The 23,942-nt window shown below is 35.8% G+C and overlaps 1 protein-coding gene across 2 annotated transcripts in view; it reads left to right on the top strand.

Moving 5' to 3' along the window:
* USP25 (ubiquitin specific peptidase 25) overlaps nt 1-23,942 on the top strand; it is a 140,217-nt gene that overhangs the window by 55,621 nt on the left and 60,654 nt on the right. For both annotated transcript variants that reach the window (XM_060010467.1, XM_060010466.1), the window contains exons 7-9: nt 3,542-3,679; nt 5,917-5,993; nt 22,810-22,883. In XM_060010467.1, the coding sequence (XP_059866450.1) occupies nt 3,542-3,679; nt 5,917-5,993; nt 22,810-22,883 (289 nt within the window). The remainder of the gene's footprint in view (nt 1-3,541; nt 3,680-5,916; nt 5,994-22,809; nt 22,884-23,942) is intronic.

Raw genomic sequence — 23,942 nt, 5'->3', positions numbered from 1 at the left:
CCTCAAAGATCAGGAACAAACAAGATGTCCCTCACCACTTTTCTATTAAACATTAGAGTGGAGTTCTTAACCAGTGCTGTAAGGTAAGAAAAAGAAATAAGCATGCAGATTGGAAAGGAAGAAACAAAGCTGTCTTTTCATTTATATGACTGTCTATTTAGAAAATCCTAAGTACTCAACTAAAAAAAAAAAGATGCTAGAATCAAGAAGTGATTTCATTCAGCAGCATTACATGATACAAGGCAAACATACAAAAGTCAACTGTATTTCTTAATACTAGCAACACACAATTGGGAATTTAAATTAAAAAGTACTTATGTAAGACAGCATAAAATATGGAATATTAGAGATCAAGTAGCCAAAGATATGGAAAACTACAAAACATTGCTGAGAGAAATTAAAGAAATAAAGAGATATACTATGTTCATGGATCAGGGGATTCAATTTTTTTAAGATATCAGTTGTTCCCACTTTAATCTATAGAATCAGTGCAATCCAGTTATAATCCCAGCAGGCATTTTCATAGGAATTGACAAATTGATTGTAAAATCTATATGCAAAATCAAGGGATGTGGAATAGCCATAGCAGTTTAAAGAGAAAGGCAGTGTTGGAGGAATTAATTTTTTGGCTAATGATCAAGACACTGTGTTATTGGTGAAAAGATAGTCATATAGATCAGTAGAACAGAATAGAGAGTCCAGAAATAGAACAACACATATAGGGGTAATTGGTTTTAATCAGAGTTGCCAAAACAATTAAATGGTCAAAGGAAAATCTTTTAAACCAATGATGTCTTAGACAGAAAAATACTTTCCAACCTTTACAGGACACTATTTATGAAAAAAAAAAATCACAATGAACTAACTATAGACCTAAAACAAAGAAATAAAACTATAAAAATTCTTGAGGAAAACATAGAAAATTTTAGGGTTCTGGATTAAGAGAAGATTTCTTAAGAAGGACAATAAACAGGCACAAATCATACAAGAAAAAAATTGATATTTTCATCAAAATGAAAAGCTTGTCTTTGAAAAATTCATACAAAATGAAAAGGCAAGCCACAGATTGGGAGAAAATATTAGCAAAACATATATCACACAAAGGAATTGTATCTAAAATATGTACAGAACTTTTACATCTCAATAGTAAGACAAGTAACCTATTACTATATTGGGAAAAATATCTTAACAGATTACAACACCAAAGAAGATACACAGATTGTAAATAACTACATGAAATGATGCTTAATGTTACTAGTCATTAGGCCAAATGCAAATTAAAATGAGGGGTGCCACTAGAAGAACTAAAGTTAAAAAATATAGCCCATATCCAGGTGTTTTAGAATGTGGACCTAGAACTCTCATTACACTGCCAGTGAGAATACAAAGTAGTTTAATGCCTTTGGAAAACAGTTTGTTTGTTTCTTAAAAACATCTACCATACAGCCTTGCCATTTCCCTTCAGTTCTTTACTCAAGAGGAATGAAACCATATGTCCACACAGGGCCACATCCAATAATATCCACTGCAGCTGGAACAGGTTAATGGATAAATAAGTTGTGGTCTGTCCGCACAATGGAATCCCACTCAGCAATAAAGTGGAATTAATTATTAATGTACATAAACATATGGATGAAGTTCAAAATAATTATGCCGGTTGCAGGAAACCATTTAATAAAATGAGTACATAGAATATGATATGATTTATATAAATTTCTAGAAAGTGTAAAGTAACCATGGTCACCTGGGAATGATTAGGGAGGGGAGTGAGGGATGAAGAAAGTTTTGGGGTGATGGACAGGTATGTTATTGATTGTGGTGATACATTCATGGATGTATACATATGTGAAGCTTGTAAAATTGTACACTTTCTAATGTACAGTATATTGTACATCAGTTATATCTTGATAAATCTGTTTTAAAAAAGATAAAGAATTGTGTTTGAATAATTTCTAGATGTGGTGGTATTTTCATAATTTATGCAGTGGCTAGTCTTAACAGCAACCACTCATTTTGCCTTTTGAAATTCAAGATGTTCTAGCCACAGGAATTGGCTGAGAGCAAAAAATGTTTTATTAAAGTATTTAACTTTTCACATGTGCATCTCAGCAGAATTTCACTTGATTTCAAAAGTCATTTATTTCATTCTTGTCACTTGGCAAGGAATGTCTCAAAAAACTGCCTTGCCTTAGGTACAGTGATAAATGAAGAAATTGATCACAAGAAATCAAGGAGATTTCTGAAAATTATTTTATGGATTAAAATTTTTAACATTTACACTCTTGAAACCTATTTATATAGGGCACTTGTTGGGGAATAGTAAGTACCACAGAAAAATCATGGATTAATTTTTTATCTCATTTAAAACTTTTGCATTTCATCTTTATCATCAATGATGGAATTTGTTATGCTTAAATAAAATCCATGTTTTCTATAACTTAGCGTTTTTATGTTAGACTTTATGTACTTTCTGATTGCTGTAATGGGTATGTAGTTTTTAGATCAAATAAGTATTTGGAATCAATTTTATTCCTTTACACCTATTTCTTAGGACTGCTCTTTAATGTATTGTGGGAGCAACTGTTTCTTTATTAATTGATTATATTATTCTGGGTAACAACTGTACACACACAGACACACTGCTACAAAACTATGCAAACTTGGAAAATTTTTCTAATATTTAAATAGTATATGTAAGCTTTATCTGTTAAAATTGTTATTTCAGGAGCTAACCATAGTAAGAACTGCCTGTCTGATTTGTTACCATAATGTATTTCACTAAGACATGTGAATTACATTCTTATAAAAAGTTTTCTTCTTATTTTAAAATAAATTGTTTGTGATTGATAATATTGGGTTGTTTTTGTTCCTTATGGAAGAAGAAAAACAATAGTGAGTTTTCAAAGGAACACTAGAATGATGATACATTAGTCTAATATTAGGATCTAGTCTAATTACTTATTAGACTAATGTGTCTGATAATTAGGATTTTCACATAACAGTGGCAGTAGTGATTCATTACTGAATGAAAAACATTAATTTCAGTAGATGTGGAGTTTGAAGAGATCATTGACTTGGAGGGGCCTGGGAAGGCTTCATGGAGGAGGGGGATTTTTGCTTAAATGGGTTTATTGAGCATAAAGTACTTAAGTAGTGCCTGGCACGTGGTTAGCACTCATTGAATATTGGCTCTTGTTATTGCTGTCCTCAGCAGCAGCTGGGCTTTGCTGAATGGAAAGGATTGTAATAAACAAACTTAAATGAGGATATTCTTGGCTGGGTAATGACATGATTTACTGTGAATATGTGGCATTTATTCTAAAATTGTGATCTTAGTCTAGGTCCTCTGCTCTTTCCATGTTTGACTCCTTCTTTCAGTCTCCTAGATGACAAGATCACTCTTCTTTTTTTATGATAATAGGAGTGCTAGATTCATCCCTAATCTATATTAGTCAAATTTTTGGTTAATTTTAAAATGAGTATCCCTTTACCAGTAAAGATTTTAATCTTCACTTAAGGATTTTTTCTTTTTTTTCAATAGGAGCATCGGAATTTGCCTTTTATGCGTGAGCTTCGGTATCTATTTGCACTTCTTGTTGGTACTAAAAGGAAATATGTTGATCCATCAAGAGCAGTTGAAATTCTTAAGGATGCTTTCAAATCAAATGACTCCCAGCAGGTAGCTTTGTTGTGCTTACTAGTTTATTAACTTTTTTATTTAATCTGATCTTTTCTTAAGCATTTTTTTCAAAGATAAATGACAAAGATGTTGTCATTTATCTTTATACAAATAAGCTGGAGCCACTTAAAACATTGTTTATTTGGAAGATTTACTTTTAAATTAAGAAGTAGTGATAATCTTGAAAGTATATGATAAATGAAGCTGTAATTTATATTATAATTAAAATTACTAAATGAAAGCAGTAGGTAAAATTCAGAATGTTCACAAATTTTTAATTAAAAATCTTCACCGAGGTGTGATAACCCAGTGTCAGTATAGTATACACGCTTTTGATATGCCTCTTTTTGCTGGCAGAAAGTAGTTTTCCGTAATTACTCAGAAAAGGTTTCTGAATGACATTAACTTTGTTATTTTATTTTTCTTTTATTGCTCTTTTATTTCCCAATCTTTATGTAGTGCTGTTTGGTTGCTTTTTATCAATTTTTTAGAAAGAATATTGGGAATTTTCCTATAAAAATAGAAAATGTCTGTAAACAAACCAACATTTTCACATATAATGTGAGAAGTCAGAGAAATTAAAGAAGGAAAGTGGAAGAGAAGGAAAGAAAGTAACAGAGAATAATAGCAACAGTGTTGGAAAAGATGACAGTGACATAATGGGCAAAAAATAAAGACGATACTTGAGATTTTAAAAATATGCTACGTTTGCAGTGTAGGTGTTGTAGTACTTGGATATATATCTGTTACGTGGATGTGTGGAGAGCTGAAAGATGTCTGATTTTGCCACTGCCTTCCCTGTGCTTTTTTTTTTAAATTCACTTTTTATGGCAAAGATAAATGAACAAAAAGGGTGGTCACATCAGAATTTGCTTATATTTGTTGTTTTCCTCCCCCCTAACAATTTCTTCTAAAGAGTATTGGATAAGTAGAAAACCTTTTTGTTTCTTGTCAGATATAACCTTGCAGGGTAAGTAATGTTATAGAAAAGTATGGAAAGTCATTTTAAAGTCTTATATTAGTGTGCTAGGACAGCTGTAACAAATTACCACAATCCAAGTGATTTCAAGACAATAGAAAATGATTCTCTTATAGTTCTAGAAGCCAGAAGTTCAAAATAAAGGTGTTGGCAGGGCCGTGCTCCCTCCGGTGGCTCTCAAGGAGAATCCTTCCTGTTAAGGAAGTTGTCTTTATATGTTAATAAGTTTAGTTGTCTTTATATGGCTTTGGAGCAATTTATTTAAGCTTCCTAGACCTTAGTTTCAACATTTTAAAGGTAAATAGGTTGGCCCAGATGCTTTTCAAAAAACTTCTAGCTGTGAAAATGTATAATAGTAAGTTTGTTTTATATTTGGGACTATTTTGATAAAGGCAAATTGCTTACACTTATTTATCTGTCTTTGGGAAGTCATAGTAGGGTTGCTTTATCCCCCCAGCCCACCCCAGCCCACTCTACTCCCCATGCAGGTTCTATACAAACCTGTTTGCTATGCTCCAGGTTGGAGTGTTGAAAGAATTTTATGGTAGTTGACAAGTACAACTGCCACTGCTTATTCCTGTTTATCTATGTCAGGTGATCTAGGACCGAAGGGATGGCAAAAGGTGAAGGTTGTGCTGGTTCTGATTGGAGAATCAGTTCGAAGTTCATGAGGTGGTAGACTTGATAGTTGAGGAGTCAGTGATTAATTAGGCTCAACCTATCCAAATTAACAGATACCTTAGCAAAATCGGATATGGCTTAAAAAGCTGTGCATTAACAGTTGAATTGAAAAAATGAATTGTTTAAAAACACATATTCCTTCTAAGACAGAAACCAGTAATAAATCTTTATATAATGAAGAACTCTTTGGTAATGTGGGTCCTTAATTTTATAAAGATTCATTAGAGAGCTCTTTGCGGGGAGGTAATAACTCTTTTTAAAAATCTCATTGATAAGTTTGAATTTATACACACACACACACACACACACACACACACACACATTTTTTTCCCTCCTAAGGTGAAACCCAGTTACATGATTATGAATATAATGCTTGTTTTTCTCAAATAATGATTTTATGCTCTGGTTAAGTTATAAATATTTCTTGCATTTGATGTGAAACATTTCAGATGATACCGTTGTGAGGAGTCAGTTAATTATACATTTGAAAAGACTGGCTGTAAGTTTTATGTTGCAGTATTTAGTGTTTTCATTGGTAGGCTCGAATATCAACAAGACTTTTCTTTTCCCCCCACAGCAAGACGTGAGTGAGTTTACACACAAATTATTAGATTGGTTAGAAGATGCCTTCCAAATGAAAGCTGAAGAGGAGACGTAAGTTACTGTGAAATTTAGTGATGGAGATAAATTAGGAGATCGATAAATAACACTCATTTTTTTTTTCTTATGTATTCAGTGTCAACAGAGAAATAAGAATCTGAGATAAGTGTGTGGAAACCCAAATGTTATCTGTATTTTTGACAAACTCTTTGGAATTTATGGCCGCAAATGTTGGGTAGCTTTAGATGTCCAATATAAGGTCAATCTAGTGAGAGATAGCTAAGAAGTGATCTCTGAAAAAGCTAACCCCACATCAGTTCTTATTCCATGAAGTCATATTCCATGAAGAAGATGGGTCAGTGGTAGGGAAACATGCCAGGAGTAATAATTCTGATGAAATCTTTTTACATGGAATCGTGAGGACATTCATGATTCCTTCCATGTAAAGTTTCTTCTTAACATTCCCTGGGGCTTTTTATTTTGTGCCCATTTGGTTGAACCACTAAGACTCTGGTCATTTAAAATATATGGGCAGACCTCCTTAAGGGAAGAAGTTCACACACTTTCAGGGTGGTCCTACTCCCACTCTTCTGAGGCCACTCTCCTAACACCAAACATTGGTTCCTTTGTGCATCTTCCTGAAACATTGGTGGACCATTTAGGATTTGCCACCGCAGGTTCTGATATGATTCTACAAGATGCATTATGTAAATTAACACCTAGAATACAGGCAAAAATCCAAGGCTGAAAATTCTTTCCTTCTCTTTTTATCTATTTTTGTTCTTATTTGTTCTTCTTCCAGTTTTATTGAGATATAATTGACATAACAGCACTGTGTAAGTTTGAAGTATACAGCATAATTATTTGACTTACATACATCATAAAATGATTACCACAATAAGTTTAGTGAACATCCATCATCTCATATAGATACAAAATATAAGAAAAAAATATTTATTCCTTATGATGAGAACTCTTAGAATTTATTCTTACAAATTTCACATATAACATACAGCAGTGTTAATTGTGTTAATCATTTCAGTACTTATTTATCTTATGACTGGAAGTTTGTACCTTTTGACCACCTTTATCATACAAAGATATTTGATTATTATTGACTATATTCCCCATGCTGTACATCCCTGTGACTCACTTATTTTGTAACTAGAAGTTTCTACCTCTTAATTTCCCTCACCTACTTCACTCATCCCCCGCCACCATCCGCTTTCCTACTGGCAACCATCTGTTTGTTCTCTGAATCTATGACTCTGTTCTGTTTTATGTTTGTTCATTTGTTTTTTAGATTCCATATGTGAGTGAAATGATACAATATTTGTCTTCCTCTGTCTGACTTATTTCACTTAGCATAATACCCTCTAGGTCTATCCATGTTGTCACAAATGGCAAGGTTTCATTCTTTTTTTATGGCTGAATAATATTACATGGAATGAGTATATACACACTCACATACACACACACAGACACACACATCTTTATGCATTTATCTATCAGTGGGCACTTAGGTTGCATCTGTATCTTAGCTATTGTGAATAATGCTGCAGTGAACTTAACGGTGCATATATCTTTTTGAATTAGTGTTTTTGTTTTCTTTGGATAAGTATCCAGAAGTGGAATTGCTGGATCATATATGGTAGTTCTGTTTTTAACTTTTTGACAGCCTCCATACTGTTTGGCATAGTGACTGCACCAATTTACATTACCACCAAGAATGCATGAGGGTTCCCTTTTCTCCACATTTTCACCAACGCTTGTTGTTTGCTGTCTTTCTTGTTTGTTTAGCCTCCATATGTTTGTGTTTTTTACATTTTTTTCCCTGTAGTTTATTTCTAATCTCATAGTGTTGTGGTCAGAAAAGATGCTTGATATGATTTCAATTTTCTTAAATTTACTGAGGCTTGATTTGTGACCCAACATGTGATCTATCCTGGAGAATGTTCCGTGTGCACTTGAGAAGAAAATCTAATCTGCTGTTTTCAGATGGAATGTCCTATAATATCAATTAAATCTATCTGGTCTATTGTGTCATTTAAGCTTGTGTTTCCTTATTAATTTTCTGTCTGGATGATCTGTCCATTGGTGTAAGTGACGTGTTAAAGTCCCCCACTATTATTGTGTTACTGTCGATTTCCTCTTTTATAGTTCTTAGCATTTGCCTTATGTATTGAGGTGCTCCTATGTTGGGTGCATATATATTTATTAATTGTTATACGTTCTTCTTGGATCGATCCCTTGATCATTATGTAATGTCCTTCCTTGTCTCTTGTAACATTCTTTATTTTAAAGTCTATTTTATCTGATATGAGTATTGCTACTCCAGCTTTCTTTTGATTTCCATTTGCATGGAATATCTTTTTCCATCCCCTCACTTTCAGTCTGTATGTGTCCCTAGGTCTAAAGTGGGTCTTTTGTAGACAGCATATAGATGGGTCTTGTTTTTGTATCCATTCAGCAAGCCTGAGTCTTTTGGTTGGAGCATTTAATCCATTTCCATTTAAGGTAATTATCGATATGTATGTTCCTATTACCATTTTCTTAATTGTTTCGGGTTTGTTTTTGTAGGTTCTTTTCTTGTGTTTCCCACTTAGAGAAGTTCCTTTAGCATTTGTTGTAGAGGTGGTTTGGTGGTGCTGAATTCTCTTAGCTTTTGCTTGTCGGTAAAGCTTTTGATTTCTCCATTGAATCTGAATGAGATCGTTGCTGGGTAGACTAATCTTGGTTGTAGGTTCTTCCCTTTCATCACTTTAAATATGTCCTGCCACTCCCTTCTGGCTTGTAGAGCTTCTGCTGAGAAATGAGCTGTTAACCTTATGGGAGTTCCCTTTTATGTTATTTGTCGTTTTTTCCTAGTTGCTTTTAATAACTTTACTTCGTCTTTAATTTTTGTCAATTTGATTACTATGTGTCTCAGTGTGTTTCTCCTTGTGTTTATCCTGCCTGGGACTCTCTGTGCTTCCTGGACTTGGGTGGCTATTTCCTTTCCCATGTTAGGGAAGTTTTCAACTATAATCTCTTCAGATATTTTCTCGGGTCCTTTCTAGGTCTCTTCTCCTTCTGGGACCCCTATAATGCGAATGTTGTTGCATTTAATGTTGTCCCAGAGGTCTCTTAGGCTGTCTTCATTTCTTTTCATTCCTTCTTCTTTATTCTGTTCCGCGGCAGTGAATTCCACCATTCTGTTTCCACGTCACTTATCCGTTCTTCTGCCTCAGTTGTTCTGCTATTGATTCCTTCTAGTGTATTTTTCATTTCAGTCATTGTGTTCTTCATCTCTGTTTGTTTGTTCTTTAATTCTTCTAGGTCTTTGTTAAACATTTCTTGCATCTTCTCAATCTTTGCCTCCATTCTTTTTCTGAGGTCCTGGATCATCTTCACTATCATTATTCTCTATTCTTTTTCTGGAAGGTTGCCTATCTCCACTTCATTTAGTTGTTTTTCTGAGGTTTTATCTTGTTCCTTCATCTGGTACATAGTCCTCTGCCTTTTCATTTTGTCTGTCTTTCTGTGAATGTGGTTTTCGTTCCACAGGCTGGAAGATTGTAATTCTTCTTGCTTCTGCTGTCTGCCCTCTGGTGGCTGAGGCTATCTAAGAGGCTGTTGCAAGCTTCCTGCTGGGAGGGACTGGTGGTGGGTAGAGCTGGGTGTTGCTTTGTTGTCTTTTTGATAATAGCCATTCTGACAGGTGTGAGGTGATATATCATTGTGGTTTTGATTTGCATTTCCCTGATGATTAGTGATGTTGAGCATCTTTTCATGTGCCTGTTGGCCATCTGTATGTCTTCTGAGAAAAGTCTCTATTCAGCTCCTATGCCCATTTTCTTAATTAGGATTTTTTTAATTTATATATATTGAATTATATGAGTTCTTTGTATATTTTGTATATTAACCCCTTATCAGACATATCATTTGCAGATATCTTCTCCCATTTAATAGGTTGCCTTTTCATTTTGATAATAGTTTCCTTTACTCTGCAGAAGCTTTTTAGTTTGATGTAGTCCCTTTTGTTTATTTTTGCTTTTGTTTCCTTTGTCTGAGGAGACATATCCAAAAAATTGTTGCTAAGATTGAAGCCAAAAAGCCTACTGCCTATGTTTTCTTCTAAGAGTTTCATGGTTTCAGGTAGTCATTAATACATTTTAAGTTTATTTTCGTATATGATGTAGGAAAGTGGTTTGATTTAATTCTTTTGCATGTAGCTGTCCAGTTTTCCCAACACCATTTACTGAAGAGGCTTTCTTTTCCCTATTGTATATTCTTGCCTCCTTTGTTATACATTAATTGAGCATATAAGTGTGGGCTTATTTCTGGGCTCTCTGTTCTGTTCCATTTATCTACCTGTCTGTTTTTGTGCTGGTACTATACTCTTGATTTCCATAGCTTTGTAGTTGTATAGTTTGAAATGAGGAAGCATCATACCCTTGGTTTTAGCTAACAATTTTTTTACATATATCTATTCTTTTTCAGATTCTTTTCCCATATAGGTTATTACAGAGTATTGGTTAGAGTTCCCTGGGCTATACAGTAGGTCCTTGTTGATTATCTATTATATGTATAGTAGTGTGTATATGTTAATCACAACCTCCTAATTTATCCCTTCCCCTCCACCTTTCCCCTTTGATAGCCATAAGTTTGTTACCTATTTCTGTGAGCCTGTTTCTGTTTTTTAAAGTTCATTTGTATCATTTTTTTAGATTCTACATATAAGTGATACTGTATGATACTTGTCTTTGTCTGACTTACTTCACTTAGTATGATAATCTCTACTCCATCCATGTTGTTGCAGATGGCATTATTTCAGTATTTTTTATGGCTGAGTAGTAGTACTCCATTGTATATATGTACCACATGTTCTTTATCCATTCATCTGTCAGTGGATATTTAGGTTGCTTCCATGTCTTGGCTATTGTAAATAGTGCTGCATTGAACACTGGGGCGCATGTATCTTTTTGAAGTATGGTTTTCTCCGGATATATGCCCAGGAGTAGGGTTGCTGGATCATATGATAGCTCTATTTTTAGTTTTTTAAGGAACCTTCATACTGTTCTCCATAGTGTCTGTACCACTTTATATTCCCACCAACAACATAGGAGGGTTCCCTCTTCTTCATGCCCTCTCCAGCATTTGTTGTTTGTAGACTGTTTGATGATGGCCATTCTGACCAGTGTGAGGTGATACCTCATTGTAGTTTTGACTTACATTTCTCTAATAATTAGCAATGTTGAGCATCTTTTCTTGTGTGTGTTGGTCATCTGTATGTTGTCTTTGGAGAAATGTCTATTTAGATCTGCCCATTTTTTTGATGGGGTTATTATTATTAATTTTGATAGTGAGCTGCATGAGCTGTCTCTGTATTTTGGAGATTAATCTCTGGTTGGTTGCATCTTTTACAAATATTTTTTTCCATTCTGTTGGTTGTCTTGTCATTTTGTTTATGGTTTCCTTTGCTATTCAAAGGCTTTTAAATTTAATTAGGTTCCATTTGTTTATTTTTGTTTTTAACTTTCATTACTCTAGGAAATGGATCCAAAAAATATTGCTGTGATTTATGTCAAAGGGTGTTCTGCTTATGTTTCCCTCTAAGAGTTTTATAGTATCTGGTCTTACATTTAGGTCTTTAATCCATTTTGAGTTTATTTTTCTGTATGGTGTTAGCAAATGCTCTAATTTCATTCTTTTATATATAGCTGTGCAGTTTTCCCAGCACCACTTATTGAGGAGACTGTTTTTTCTCCATTGTATATTCTTGCCTCCTTTGTCATAGATTAATTGACTGTAGGTGCATGGTTTTATTTCTGGGCTTTCTATCCTGTTCCGTGTATCTGCAAGTCACTCTTTGTGCCATTACCATACTGTTTTCATTACTGTAGCTAAAGTCAGGGAGGCTGATTCCTCCAGCTCAGTTTTTCTTTCTCAAAATTGCTTTCGGTATTTGGGGTCTTTTGTTTCCATACAAGTTTTAAGATTTTTTTGTTCTAGATCGGCAAAAAATGCCATTTGTAATTTGGTAGGGATTACATTGAATCTGTAGATTACCTTGGGCAGTATAGTCATTTTGACATTGTTGATTCTTCCAATCCAAGAACATGATATATCTTTCCATCTATTTGTATCATTCATCTTCGATTTCTTTCATCAGCAGCTTATAGTTTTCAGAGTTCAGGTCTTTGGCCTCCTTAGGTAGGTTTATTCCTAGGTAATTTATTCTTTTTGATGCGATGGCAAATGGGATTGTTTCCTTAATTTCTCTTTCAGATCTTTTGTTATTAGTTTATAGAAATGCAGCAGATTTTTGTGTATTAATTTTGAATCCTGCAACTTTACCAGATTCATTGATGAGCTCTAGTAGTTTTCTGGTACCATCTTTAGGATCTTCTGTGTATAGTATCATGTCATCTGCAAACAGTGACAGTTTTACTTCTATTCCAATTTGGATTCCTTTTATTTCTTTTTCTTCTCTGATTACCATGGCTAGGGCTTCCAAAACTATGCAGAATAAAAGTGGCTAGAGTGGACATCCTAGTCTTATTCCTGATCTTAAAGGAAATGCTTTCAGTTTTTCACCATTGAGTATGATGTTAGCTGTGGGTTTTGTCATACATGGCCTTTATTATGTTGAGGTAGGTTCCCTCTATGCCCACTTTCTGGAGAGTGTTTATCATAAATGGGTGTTGAATTTTGATAAAAGTTTTTTCTGCATCTATTGAGATGATCGTATGGTTTTTAATCTTCAGTTTGTTAATGTGGTGTATCACACTGATTGATTTACAGAGATCGAAAAGTTCTTGCATCTCTGGGATAAATCCCACTTGATCAAGGTGTATAATCCTTTTAATGCGTTTTTGGATTCAGTTTGCTAGTAGTTTGTTGAGGATTTTTACATCATTCATTTTTACATCATGTTCATTAGTGATATCGGCCTTTAATTTTCTTTTTTTGTGGTATCTTTGGTATTACTATCAGGGTCATGGTGGCCTCATAGAATGAGTTTGGAGTGTTCCTCCTCTGCAATTTTTGAAATAGTTTCAGAAGGATACTTGTTAACTAGTCACTAAATGGTTGATAGAATTCACCTGTGAAGCCATCTGGTCCTGGGCTTTTGTTTGTTGGAAGCTTTTATGTCACAGTTTCAATTTTAGTGCTTGTGATTGGTCTGTTCCTATTTCCTATTTCTTCCTGGTTCAGTTTTGTGAGATTGTACCTTTCTAAGAATTTGTCCATTTCTTCTAAGTTGTCCATTTTATTGGTATATAATTGCTTATAGTAGTCTTCTATGCTCCTTTTTATTTCTGTGGTGTCAGTTGTAACTTCTCCTTTTTTTTTTTTTTCTAATTTTATTGATTAGAGCCATGACCCTCTTTTTCTTCATGAGTCTGGCTAAAGGTTATCAATTTTGTTTGTCTTTTCCAAGAGCTAGGTTTTAGTTTCATTGATCTTTTTTTATTGTTTTTTTCATCTCTATTTAATTTATTTCTGTTCTAATCTTTATGATTTCTTTCCTTCTGCTAGCTTTGAGTTTTGTTTGTTGTTCTTTCTCTAGTTGCTTTAGGTATAAGGTTAGGTTGTTTAATTGGGATGTTTCTTTTTTACTGAGGTAAGATTGTATTGCTATAAACTTCACTCTTAGAACTGCTTTTGCTGTGTACTGTAGGTTTCAGATCATCATGTTTTCATTTTCATTCACCTCTAGGTATTTTTTGATTTCCTCTTTGACTTCTTCAGTGATCCATTGGTTATTTAGTAGCATATGGTTTAGCCTCCACGTGTTGGTGTTTTTTTAGTTTTTTCTCGTATCTGTTGTCCGATCTCATAGTGTCGTGGTCGGAAAAGATGCTTGATACGATTTCAGTCTCAAATTTATAGAGGCTTGCTTTATGGCTCATGATGTGATCTGTGCTGGAGTGTGTTCCATGTTCACTTGAAAAGATTGTGTGTTCTGCTACTTTCAGATGGAATGCTCTATAAATATCAATTAAGTCTATGTGATTTAGTGTGTCATTTAAGGCCTGTGCTTCCTTATTGACTTTCTGTCTGGATGATCTGTCTATTGATGTAAGTGGGCTGTTAATGTTCTCCACTCTTATTGTTTTACTGTTGATTTCTCCTTTTATGGCTGTTAACATTTGCCTTCTATGTTGAGGTGCTCCTATGTTGGATGCATATGTATTTACAATTGTTTTCTCTTCTTGTATTTTTCCCTTGATTATTATGTAATGTCCTTCTTTGTCTCTTGTAACAGTCTTTATTTTAAAGTCTATTTTGTCTGATATGAATTTTGCGACTCCAGCTTTCTTTTGATTTCCATTTGTATGAAATACATTTGTCCATCCCCTCACTTTCAGTCTGTATGTGTCCCTAGATCTGAAGTGGGTCTCTTGCAGACAGCATACATAAGGTTCTTGTTTTTGCTTTTGGTTGGAGCATTTAATCCATTTATGTTTAAGATCATTACTGATACATACTTACTGCCATTTTGTTAATTGTTTTGGGTTTGTTTTTGCAGGTCTTTTTTCTTCCCTTCCTATATTTTTCTCTTCTCTTGTGATTTGATGACTGTCTTTAGTGTTGTGTTTATATTGCTTTTTCTTTTTTGTGTGTGTATCTATTATAGATTTTTGGTTTGTGGTTACCGTGAAGTTTTGATATAGCAGTCCATATGTATATACAAGATTGTTTTAAGTTTCTGGTCTCTTAATTTCAAATGCATTTCCAGTATTCTATATTTGTACTCACCTCTTCTCACAGTTGCTGGTTTTGATACCATATTTATGTATGTATATTTTCCTGCCTTTACTGGTGAGCTTTCCCATTTGTAATTTTCTTGTTTCTAGTTGTGGCCTTTTCTTTTCTGCCTAGAGAAATCCCTTTAGCATTTGTTGTAAAGTAGGTTTGGTGTTGCTGAATTCTCTTAGCTTTTGCTGGTCTGTAAAGCTTTTGATTTCTCTTTTGAATCTGAACGACAGCTTTGCTGGGTAGAGTATAAGAATATACTTGTAGGTTTTTTTCCCTTCATCACTTTAGATATATGTGTTAGTCCATTCTGGCCTGCAGAGTTTCTGCTAAAAACTCAACTGATAACCTTATAGGGATTCCCTTGTATGTTATTTGTTGCTTTTCCCTTGATACTTTTAATATTTTCTCTTTGTCTTTAACTTTTGTCAATTTGATTAATGTGTCTTGGTGTGTTCCTCCTTGGGTTTATCCTGTATGGCATTATCTGTGCTTCCTGGACTTGGGTGACTGTTTCCTTTCCCATGTTAGGTAAGTTTTTAGCTATTATCTTTTCAAATGTTTTCTCAGGCCCTTTCCTCTCCTTATGGGACCTCTATAATATGAATGTTCGTGCATTTAATGTTGTCCCAGAGATCTCTTAAACTGTCCTCATTTCTTTCATTCTTTTTTCATTATTCTGTTCCACAGCAGTGATTTTCACCATTCTGTCTTCCAGTTCACTTATCCATCCTTCTGCCTCATTTATTCTGCTATTGATTTATTCTAGTGTGTTTTTCATTGCAGATACTGTATTGTTGAACTCTGTTTGTTCTTTAAATCTTCTAGCTCCTTGTTAAACATTCCCTATATCTTCTTGGTCTGTGCCTCCATTCTTTTTCCAAGATCTTGGATCATCTTTACTATTACTCTGAATTCTTTTTCAGTTAGATTGCCTGTCTGCACTTCACTTAGTTGTTCTTCTGGGGTTTTATCTTGTTACCTCATCTGGAACATGTTCCTCTGCTGTCTCATTTTATCTAACTTTGTATTTGCAGTGTCACAGGCTGCAGGATTGTAGTTCCTCTTGCTTCTGGTGTCTGACCCCTGGTAGGTGAGGCTGGTCTAAGAGGCTTGTGCAGGCTTCCAGGTGGGAGGGACTGATACCTGCCCACTGGTGGGTGGAGCTGGGTCTTGTCTCTATGGTGAGCAGGGCTCTGTCAAGCAGTGTGTTCAGAAGCAGCTGTGGGCTCAGGAAAACTTAAAGCAGCCTGTCTGCTGATGGGTGGGACTGTGTTCCTACCCTGTTGGTTGTTTGGCCTGCAGCATCCCAGCACTGGAGCCTAAGGGCTCTTGGGTGGGACCAGGTCTTTGCATCAAAATGGTGGCCTCCAGGACAGCTCACGCCAATGAGTAGTACTCACCAGTACCTCTGCCACCAGTGTCCTTGTTCCTGCAGTGAGCCAGAGCCGCCCCCTGCCTCTCCCGGAGACCTTCCAAGACCAGCAGGTAGGTCCGTCCCAGGCTCCTGTGAAGTCACTGCTTTTTCCCCTGGGTCCCGGTGTGCACAAGACCTTGTGTTCACCCTCCAAGAGTGGCATTTCTGTTTCCCCTAGTCCTGTGGAGTTCCTGTGATCAAGCCCTGCTGGCCTTCAAAGCAAATGCTCTGGGGGCTCCTCCTCCTAATGCCAGATGCCCAGACTGGGTAGCCTGATGTGGGGCTCAGAACTCTCTTTCCTGTGGGAGAACCTCTGCAGTATAATTATTTTCTAGTTTGTGGGTTCCCCACCCAGCATGTATGGGATTTGATCACGAATACGCCCCTCCTACCTTCTCATTGTGGCTTCTTCCTTGTCTTTGGAACTAGAGTATCCTTTTTTGGTTGGTTTCAGTCATTTTTTGTCAATGGTTGTTCAGCAGGTAGTTGTGATTTTGGTGTTTGTGTGAGAGACGGCTAGCTCAGGTCCTTCTACTCGGCCATCTTGTCTGCTCCTAGATAGCTTAAAGAGCACTGACTTTGATGACGAAAACCAAGTCCTAGCCAATCTGCCAACTAGCTGTGTAAACTTAGACAAGTTGTGCCTTTCTGAGCAATAATTTTCTCATTCCGAGAAAGGAGTTGCACTTACATGTGCTTTCCCACCAGGCACTTAAAACCAAACTCACAGGCCCTGCGCCACCTCAGACTGGTTCCAGCTGGGTTACTAGGGGCAGCTTGATACTTTTGGTTTTGCTCTTTTTTCTCAAGATTGTTTTGTGTATTCAGGGTCTTTTGTGTTTCCATACAAATTTTAGAATTATTTGTTCTAGTGTTGTGAAAACTGCCTTTGGTATTTTTATAGAGATACATTGAATCTGTAGATTGCTTTGGGTAGTATGATCATTTTAACAATACTAATTCTTTCAATCAATGAGCACCATATATATTTCCATTTGTTTATGTCTGCAGTTTCTTTCTTCAGTTTCCTAGTTTTCTGAGTACAGGTCTTTTAGTTTCTTAGTTAGATGTATCTTTTCTTTTTCTATTTTAAAATTATGGCCAGGCTTATTGTCCAAAAAAGGCATAATAACGTAGTCTGCAATGAGATTGAATTAAAGTAAAAATATTCTAATTATATATTGTTAGCAACTAGGAGATGCTTCTAAAATTTTATATAGCCCTCCTCATTTGTTCTCAAATTCTCAGGGGAAAAATAAGTTTCCAAATTATATCTACTTGATCTTTTAAGGAAAAATCCAAACAAATTATACTTGAAAGTCAGATTCTTTTGCCCTTTCGTTGCAGTCTAACAAAAAAGAAATCATTTTTGACTTTCTGAGTTTGTTCAGCCTTTACACTACAGGCCTGAATTGAGTTGAATTCTGTGCCTGAATTGAGTTGAGGTTCTTCAGGTGAAGCCTGTATTCTCTTTCACTTGTATGTGTGTAGTTCTTTCAGTCCTTCAAATGTTGAATTTCATATACTCTAATTTTAGATTTTGAAGGATTATTAGGACACATGATTAACATTGATCTCTTACTTTTGAAATTTTGAAACAAAACACAACTTCAGCCCTTTAACTTTCAGTCCAGCTATAATATTCCTAGATCTTAGTACAATCCAGACTCAAGTTATTGTTGCTAAAGACTGTAGCAGAAAATCTGGATAATGTCATAAATGGAGGCAGTCATCATGGTTTTAGTTCTGCCAAGATGCCTGTCATTAAGGGCCAGTTGGTCTTAGACAACTACTTATAAACTTACGTTGGAAGAAATCTCTCGAGATTATGGTGCTAAATCTACAGTATCTGAGGGAAAAAATTCTACTGTTGGAAACTGTCTTGAGAATGTGGCATTGAACAAAGCCGCTTCCTTCTTGACATGTTTAGAAGTTTATGATGCTAACAGCTCTGGTCAGGTGCCCTTCTTTTCTGTCCACCAAAACTCTTAAGTTACATTTTTCTTAACGAGCTTCAGTTTTCTGGCCCTCGGTGCTGCATTGAATGTAAGCTCTTTCTAATAACATATTTCTGTGCCCAGTGGTTGTTGCCATTGCATTGGTATGGGATTGTTTAGGCCTGTAAAACATGCTTTCTAGGTAGTTTCTTTCTTCTTTTCATGTTAGCTTCATTTGTAAATCTCCCTATCAGATTGCTGAACTGACTCTGCTGTTGATGCTTCTGAAACCTGAGTTCCAGCATCCAGTGAAGATCATCATCTCTATGATATGCTCTTTCCTCAGCTTTTGAAAGTTCTAGGACTTGACTCTATTTCTTTCTGCTACTTTTTTTTTTCTGGGCGGGATAGCCCTTTAAGGTTCAGTTACATAGACGTTTTTTTCATTCTTCTTTAAGGAAGGCTTGGCTGAATTTTTAATAGTTTAACCTGCTTCTTAGCTTATACCTCATTCAGGACCAGCTGTGTTTGGTGGACGAGTATCTTCTCTTTTTCTTCTTTTGACTTTGTATTCTGACCTATAAATTTGTTTTTGTCTAACATGTTCCTCTGTATTTTCTTGATAGGGCCCTCATAATGAGAGCTAGTGAAATATGAGTTAGGAGTATGCCCAAGTAATTTATTGTTCAAACATGCATTGTCCACCTTCACCTCTTTTGTGTTGCAGAATTCCACCAGGGTTCTGTCCTGTCAGACCAGCAGACAGCCCATGTGTGGACTTGATCTATGATTGTCCACGCTGGCTCCTCTTTAGTAAAACTCACGTTCCTTGTACTTTTCCTTAGAGTTCCAACCCCCAAAATTTGTTGAGCTTGTTTCCTCAGAATGTGAACAATATCTATATCCTCATCAATGATTACTGAGTCTCTTTGAAGTTCTCTCAGTAATTCTTTGAATGTTTTACCCTGAAATCCCTAGTTCCTCCTCAAATCTATCCAGATTTTCTATAAGCAGCTCATATAGTAACCTATCTGCAACACAACTCCCTGATTACTTTTTATCTCTAGCCTTAGAAGACTGCCACTTGACTGTTGCCTGAATCCTGGTTATTTCTGAAAGGATCATTCTTTTCTGATTTTGGAGATCTTTCCTTATTACTCATTTACTTTTGAAAAATTTCTTTGGGTCCCAGTGTCAACTTTTCTGATCTAGTAACTAACAAGTTCTCTCCCCGTTTCCTAAAACTGTTTTAAAAGAAGCTAGAACTTTCCCATTTCATCTAAAATTGTCTTATTTGAAATATGTCCTTCTCCTCATTCATTTCTCAGTAGTTTTGTTTTTTCTTTACTGTTTATGGAGCTAAAATTTTTTTTTTTTTTTTTTTTTTTTGCGGTACGTGGGCCTCTCACCGTTGTGGCCTCTCCCGCCGCGGAGCACAGGCCCCGGACGCACATGCTCAGCGGCCATGGCTCACGGGCCCGGCCGCTCCGCGGCATGTGGGATCCTCCCGGACCGGGGCACGAACCCATGTCCCCTGCATCGGCAGGCGGACTCTCAACCACTGCGCCACCAGGGAAGCCCCAAGCTAAAACTTTTTGAACCACTATGCTCTGCCTATCTAGAACAGAGCTTTCCAGTTGTTGTGCCATGGTAAGCCAGATTATAGGTATGTGGAGGTATTGATCCTGTTTCTGTGATCATGAGAAAACATGTGGTTTTATTCCAGAGTTCTCTGCATATATTATCTGTGTGCCAGTGACATTAAAAAGATTGGGAAGCACTGAGTAGGTTACTCTATCAGTTGCCCTAGATCTCTGAACTCTTTCTGTGTTGACCTAATTCCCAAGGCTAAAGTGTCCCTGATACAGGTTTTCTTTAGTGATTTCTTTTGCCCTTTGCTATTTGTGTCAATCTAGCTTTTCTTCATGCAGGTGGTGGGTATATCATTTTTGTTATATCAATAGAAGTCTCACGTCTTTTAAATTGCTCTTCACTTGGGTTCCTTACATTTCTGTTGATAACCACAGTGTTAGTCCCTGATGTTCAAAGCTTAAATGCACAGTAAAGAGTAGGACCTCTGAGAGGTTGCAAAGAAGGACAGGGTAAACAATTTCTAGAAGATTGGTCTGTCTGACTCCTTAGGGAAGGTCAGTGTGCATACCACAAGTCAGTGGAGAGCAGACCAAAATTCAGATACGAAGATTTGGAAAGAGAATTCAGAATTAGTCGAGCAGCTCTTACCCAGTTTCTTCGGCCAAAGTCACCAACCTGGTATGTCACTGCTCTTTCTATGCAGTATGTATGTGACAGTAAGGAGAGAAACCAGGAATGTTGCTTTTCTACATGGAAATATGACCTGTGGAAATGGATATACTAATATTTATGCCTAAAGATTCATAGACATTTACATTAAGAGAGACAATCTTTGGATTCTTCCTCTCCCCCATATCAGTCTCAAGTCACAGTGTAAAAAATAAGGTGTGAAATAAACTGTTTTCATACAGTTAAAATGCCCAGAGATTAAGTATGCATAGTGGGAGGATTCATAGGTTTTAGAGGCAGACTTGAGTTTGCTTTTCAGTTTGAGCACTTACTAGTTGTGTGAATTTGGGCAAGTGACTTAGCGTAGTCTACAGTTTTATTACCAGTGCAATAGAGGTAAGAGTGCCACCTGCTGCCATTTAGGGTGGGCTAGATAATCCTGTGGCAACATCCCCCAAACTTCAGAGGTTTATGTCATAGCCTTAGCTATGCCCAATGAGTGTGAGCAACGGGCTCTGCACATCCATTGACAGGGCCTTACACTGACAGAGGCTTCATCTCATCACAGGATTCTGGGATCACCACATCAGTGGAAAGTATATTGGCTCTCAAAGTTACAGCCCAGAAATGGCACACATTACTTCCACTCACATTTTGTTGTGCAGAGCAAGTCATGTGGTTTACTTAACTTCAAAGTTAATGGGAACACCTCATACCCATTAGGATGGCTGCTATCAAAAAACAAAAACCAAAAAAACCCTCACCAAACCAAAACCAAAACAAAACAGAAAATAACATGTGTTGATGAAGATGTGAAAAAATTGAAACTTTTGTGCACTGTTGATGGGAATGTAAAACGGTGCAGCTGCTGTGGAAAACATGGTGGTTCCTCAAAAAATTAATACTAATATAATTATTTGATGGAGGGAATCCTTTCACAGTGTATACATATGTCAGATCTTCACATTGTACTTTAAATACCTTACAGTTTTGTTGGTCAATTGTATCTATAAAGATGAAAAAAACAAGAATTAACCACATGATCCAGCAATTCTACTGCTGAATTTATATCCAAAAGAATTGATAGCAGGGTGAAAGCAACTGATGTGTCCATGGATGAATGGAAATACAAATGTGTTATACACATACAATGGAATATCCTTAACAAGTAAGGAAACTCTGATACATCCTACAACATGGATGAACCTTGAAGACATGATGCTAAGTGAAATTAGCCAGTCACAAAAAGACAAACACTGTATGTCACTTATATGATGTGTCAATAGTTGTCAAACTCAAAGGAACAGAAAGTTAGGATGGTGGTTGCCAGGGCCTGGTGGGAGGGAGGAATGTGGAGTTGTTTAATCAGTTTCTCAAGATGAAAAATAGTTCTGGAAGTTGGTTGTACAACAGTGTGAATATACTTAACACTGCCAAACTGTAAACTTAAAAATGGTTAAGATGGTAAATTTTATATTGTGTGTATTTTATCACAGTTCAGATTTTTTTCAAATTTCAATAAAAAGTAAATGGGAAAGTGCTTCTTACTATGTACCTAAAAGTAGAGGGACAGAAATCTCTTTGAATAGCACTGATGACCACCACACTACCTCATAGGATTGTTCCAGAGATTAAGTGAAGTACTTCCCACCAATTATTTTATGGTTTAAATGAGGGTGAATGTAACACATATATCAAGAGACAGTGTCCTTCTCTCTTTTTTAAAATAAATCAGTTTTACTAATTTAAACACAAAATTTATGAAGAAAAAGTCTCTCTGCAGTTGTGGACACAACATACTTTTATATAGCAAGGCCAAAATAAACTTTGTGTTTTTAGACCACACGGTACAAAGCGTTAAAAAAAAGTTTAAAATTGTCAGTTTCTATTTGCTTCAAGCAAAAAAGAAAAACAACAAATTTATATGTTAAAGAATTTGGAAAATTCACAGATGACTAATTTTACCAGCAACATGAAACTTTATGGAGTTTCTCTTTAGCTACCTGGGTTGAAGCTGGTGTTTTTCTCCTTCACTGCTGATGGCTATTGTTCATTCTTCTGGGTAAATGTGGGAAATGACTTATTGAAATTTTATAGAAATTTATTTTGATTAAAAGTGGCTTTCCCTCCTTCCCAGCAAGTCCAGATAAGCATGTATTGTACAGACTAAAAGTTCAAGGTCGAAATGATAATGGAAGGATCAGGCACTTCCTGAATACAGACTCTACTTAGGTCTTCTTATAAGAGGTCCCACATAGTAATTCATTTTAACCCTTACAACAACCTTGTGAGTTCCATTACTATTACTATCCTCAGTTGACAGGTGAAGAAACGGAAAATAAATTTAAGTACCTTGGCCCAACACTAAGTCGCAGCGCCAAACACATGATAACCACATAAATGTTATTGTCTTGGCATATATTATTGTTCTTTTAATGTTTTCTCTATTATTTACAGTTCTAAAAATTAAGAATTATAACCACATTTATATTTTTAATGTGATTTTTAGGGATGAAGAGAAGCCAAAGAACCCCATGGTAGAGTTGTTCTATGGAAGATTCCTAGCCGTGGGGGTGCTTGAAGGTATAGTTACACATGTTTACTTTTTTATTACAATTGAGATATTATTAGCTTTTAGCTCCTTTGTCATGATAGTGACTTTATTTGTGGAATGGTTTTTAATTTTAATTTGACTTTCTCTGTCTAGTAGTTTCTGCTGCATTGCTACTGCTAATCATTTATATAAAAAGCAAAGAATTGAGTGCCTGTAAAGGAAAGTACAGAGTATATTGTCATATGCTACTTGGTACTTAGTTAATGTTGTCCTGATGTTCTTTGCCTGGGACAGGTTCTGTGATACTGTGAATTGTTAGGATACAGGGATTAATGGGGCAGTTGGTGGATCTTTTAAAAATAATATTGGAGTTTAATACTGGGCTTGGTATGATGTATGATGGTCACTGTTTTTGAGGGTTTCAAGTCTATGCATGTTGAAAGCTGTACTTAGCAATTTAGCATAGTCAGGGTATTGCAGGGTTTCCATTTTGGGGGTGATTATAAAATTCTTCAGAATATAGTTTTCAAGAAAGAGTTGTACTCTGTCTACTGAAAAATCAGTTGAGTGATACTATTCCTGTTATGTAAAATCCAGGCCTCACCAGTTACTCTTTGGTTTTCCTAACAAGGGCAGGGAACTGACTCATAATATATACTTCAAGTAATAATATTACTAAGTCCCAAAGCATACATTTTTGAAAAATTGTTATTCCCAAATGACCCTATACATCAACTTTTGAAAGTTCACCCAAATCACCCAGAGTATAAAATTTGGGAAATTAATTTTTCTTCAGGATCTTAAGTGATGGAGTCCCATGAAGTTTTGTTTGAATGTAGTTTTATATTTGAGATTTGGAAAAAGGGAGACACTAACTCAGGATTTAATCAGACATCCTAAAGGTTATATTGAGGTGTTAGTACATTTTGTTTGCCTCAAATGCTAAATATTCATTATATAAATAGTGGAATATTTTATATAGTGCATTGTATTCCAATTTGGGATGTCCACACTATCATACCAGTTTTTATCTGAAGTAGAACACTGTATATAGCAGAAGAGGAGCTCTAATCAGGTTGTGACTGGGC

The sequence above is a fragment of the Delphinus delphis genome, chromosome 4 (assembly GCF_949987515.2).
Source record: "Delphinus delphis chromosome 4, mDelDel1.2, whole genome shotgun sequence".
NCBI classification, from domain to species: domain Eukaryota; kingdom Metazoa; phylum Chordata; class Mammalia; order Artiodactyla; family Delphinidae; genus Delphinus; species Delphinus delphis.
This window is presented reverse-complemented; position numbering and strand designations above follow the sequence as displayed.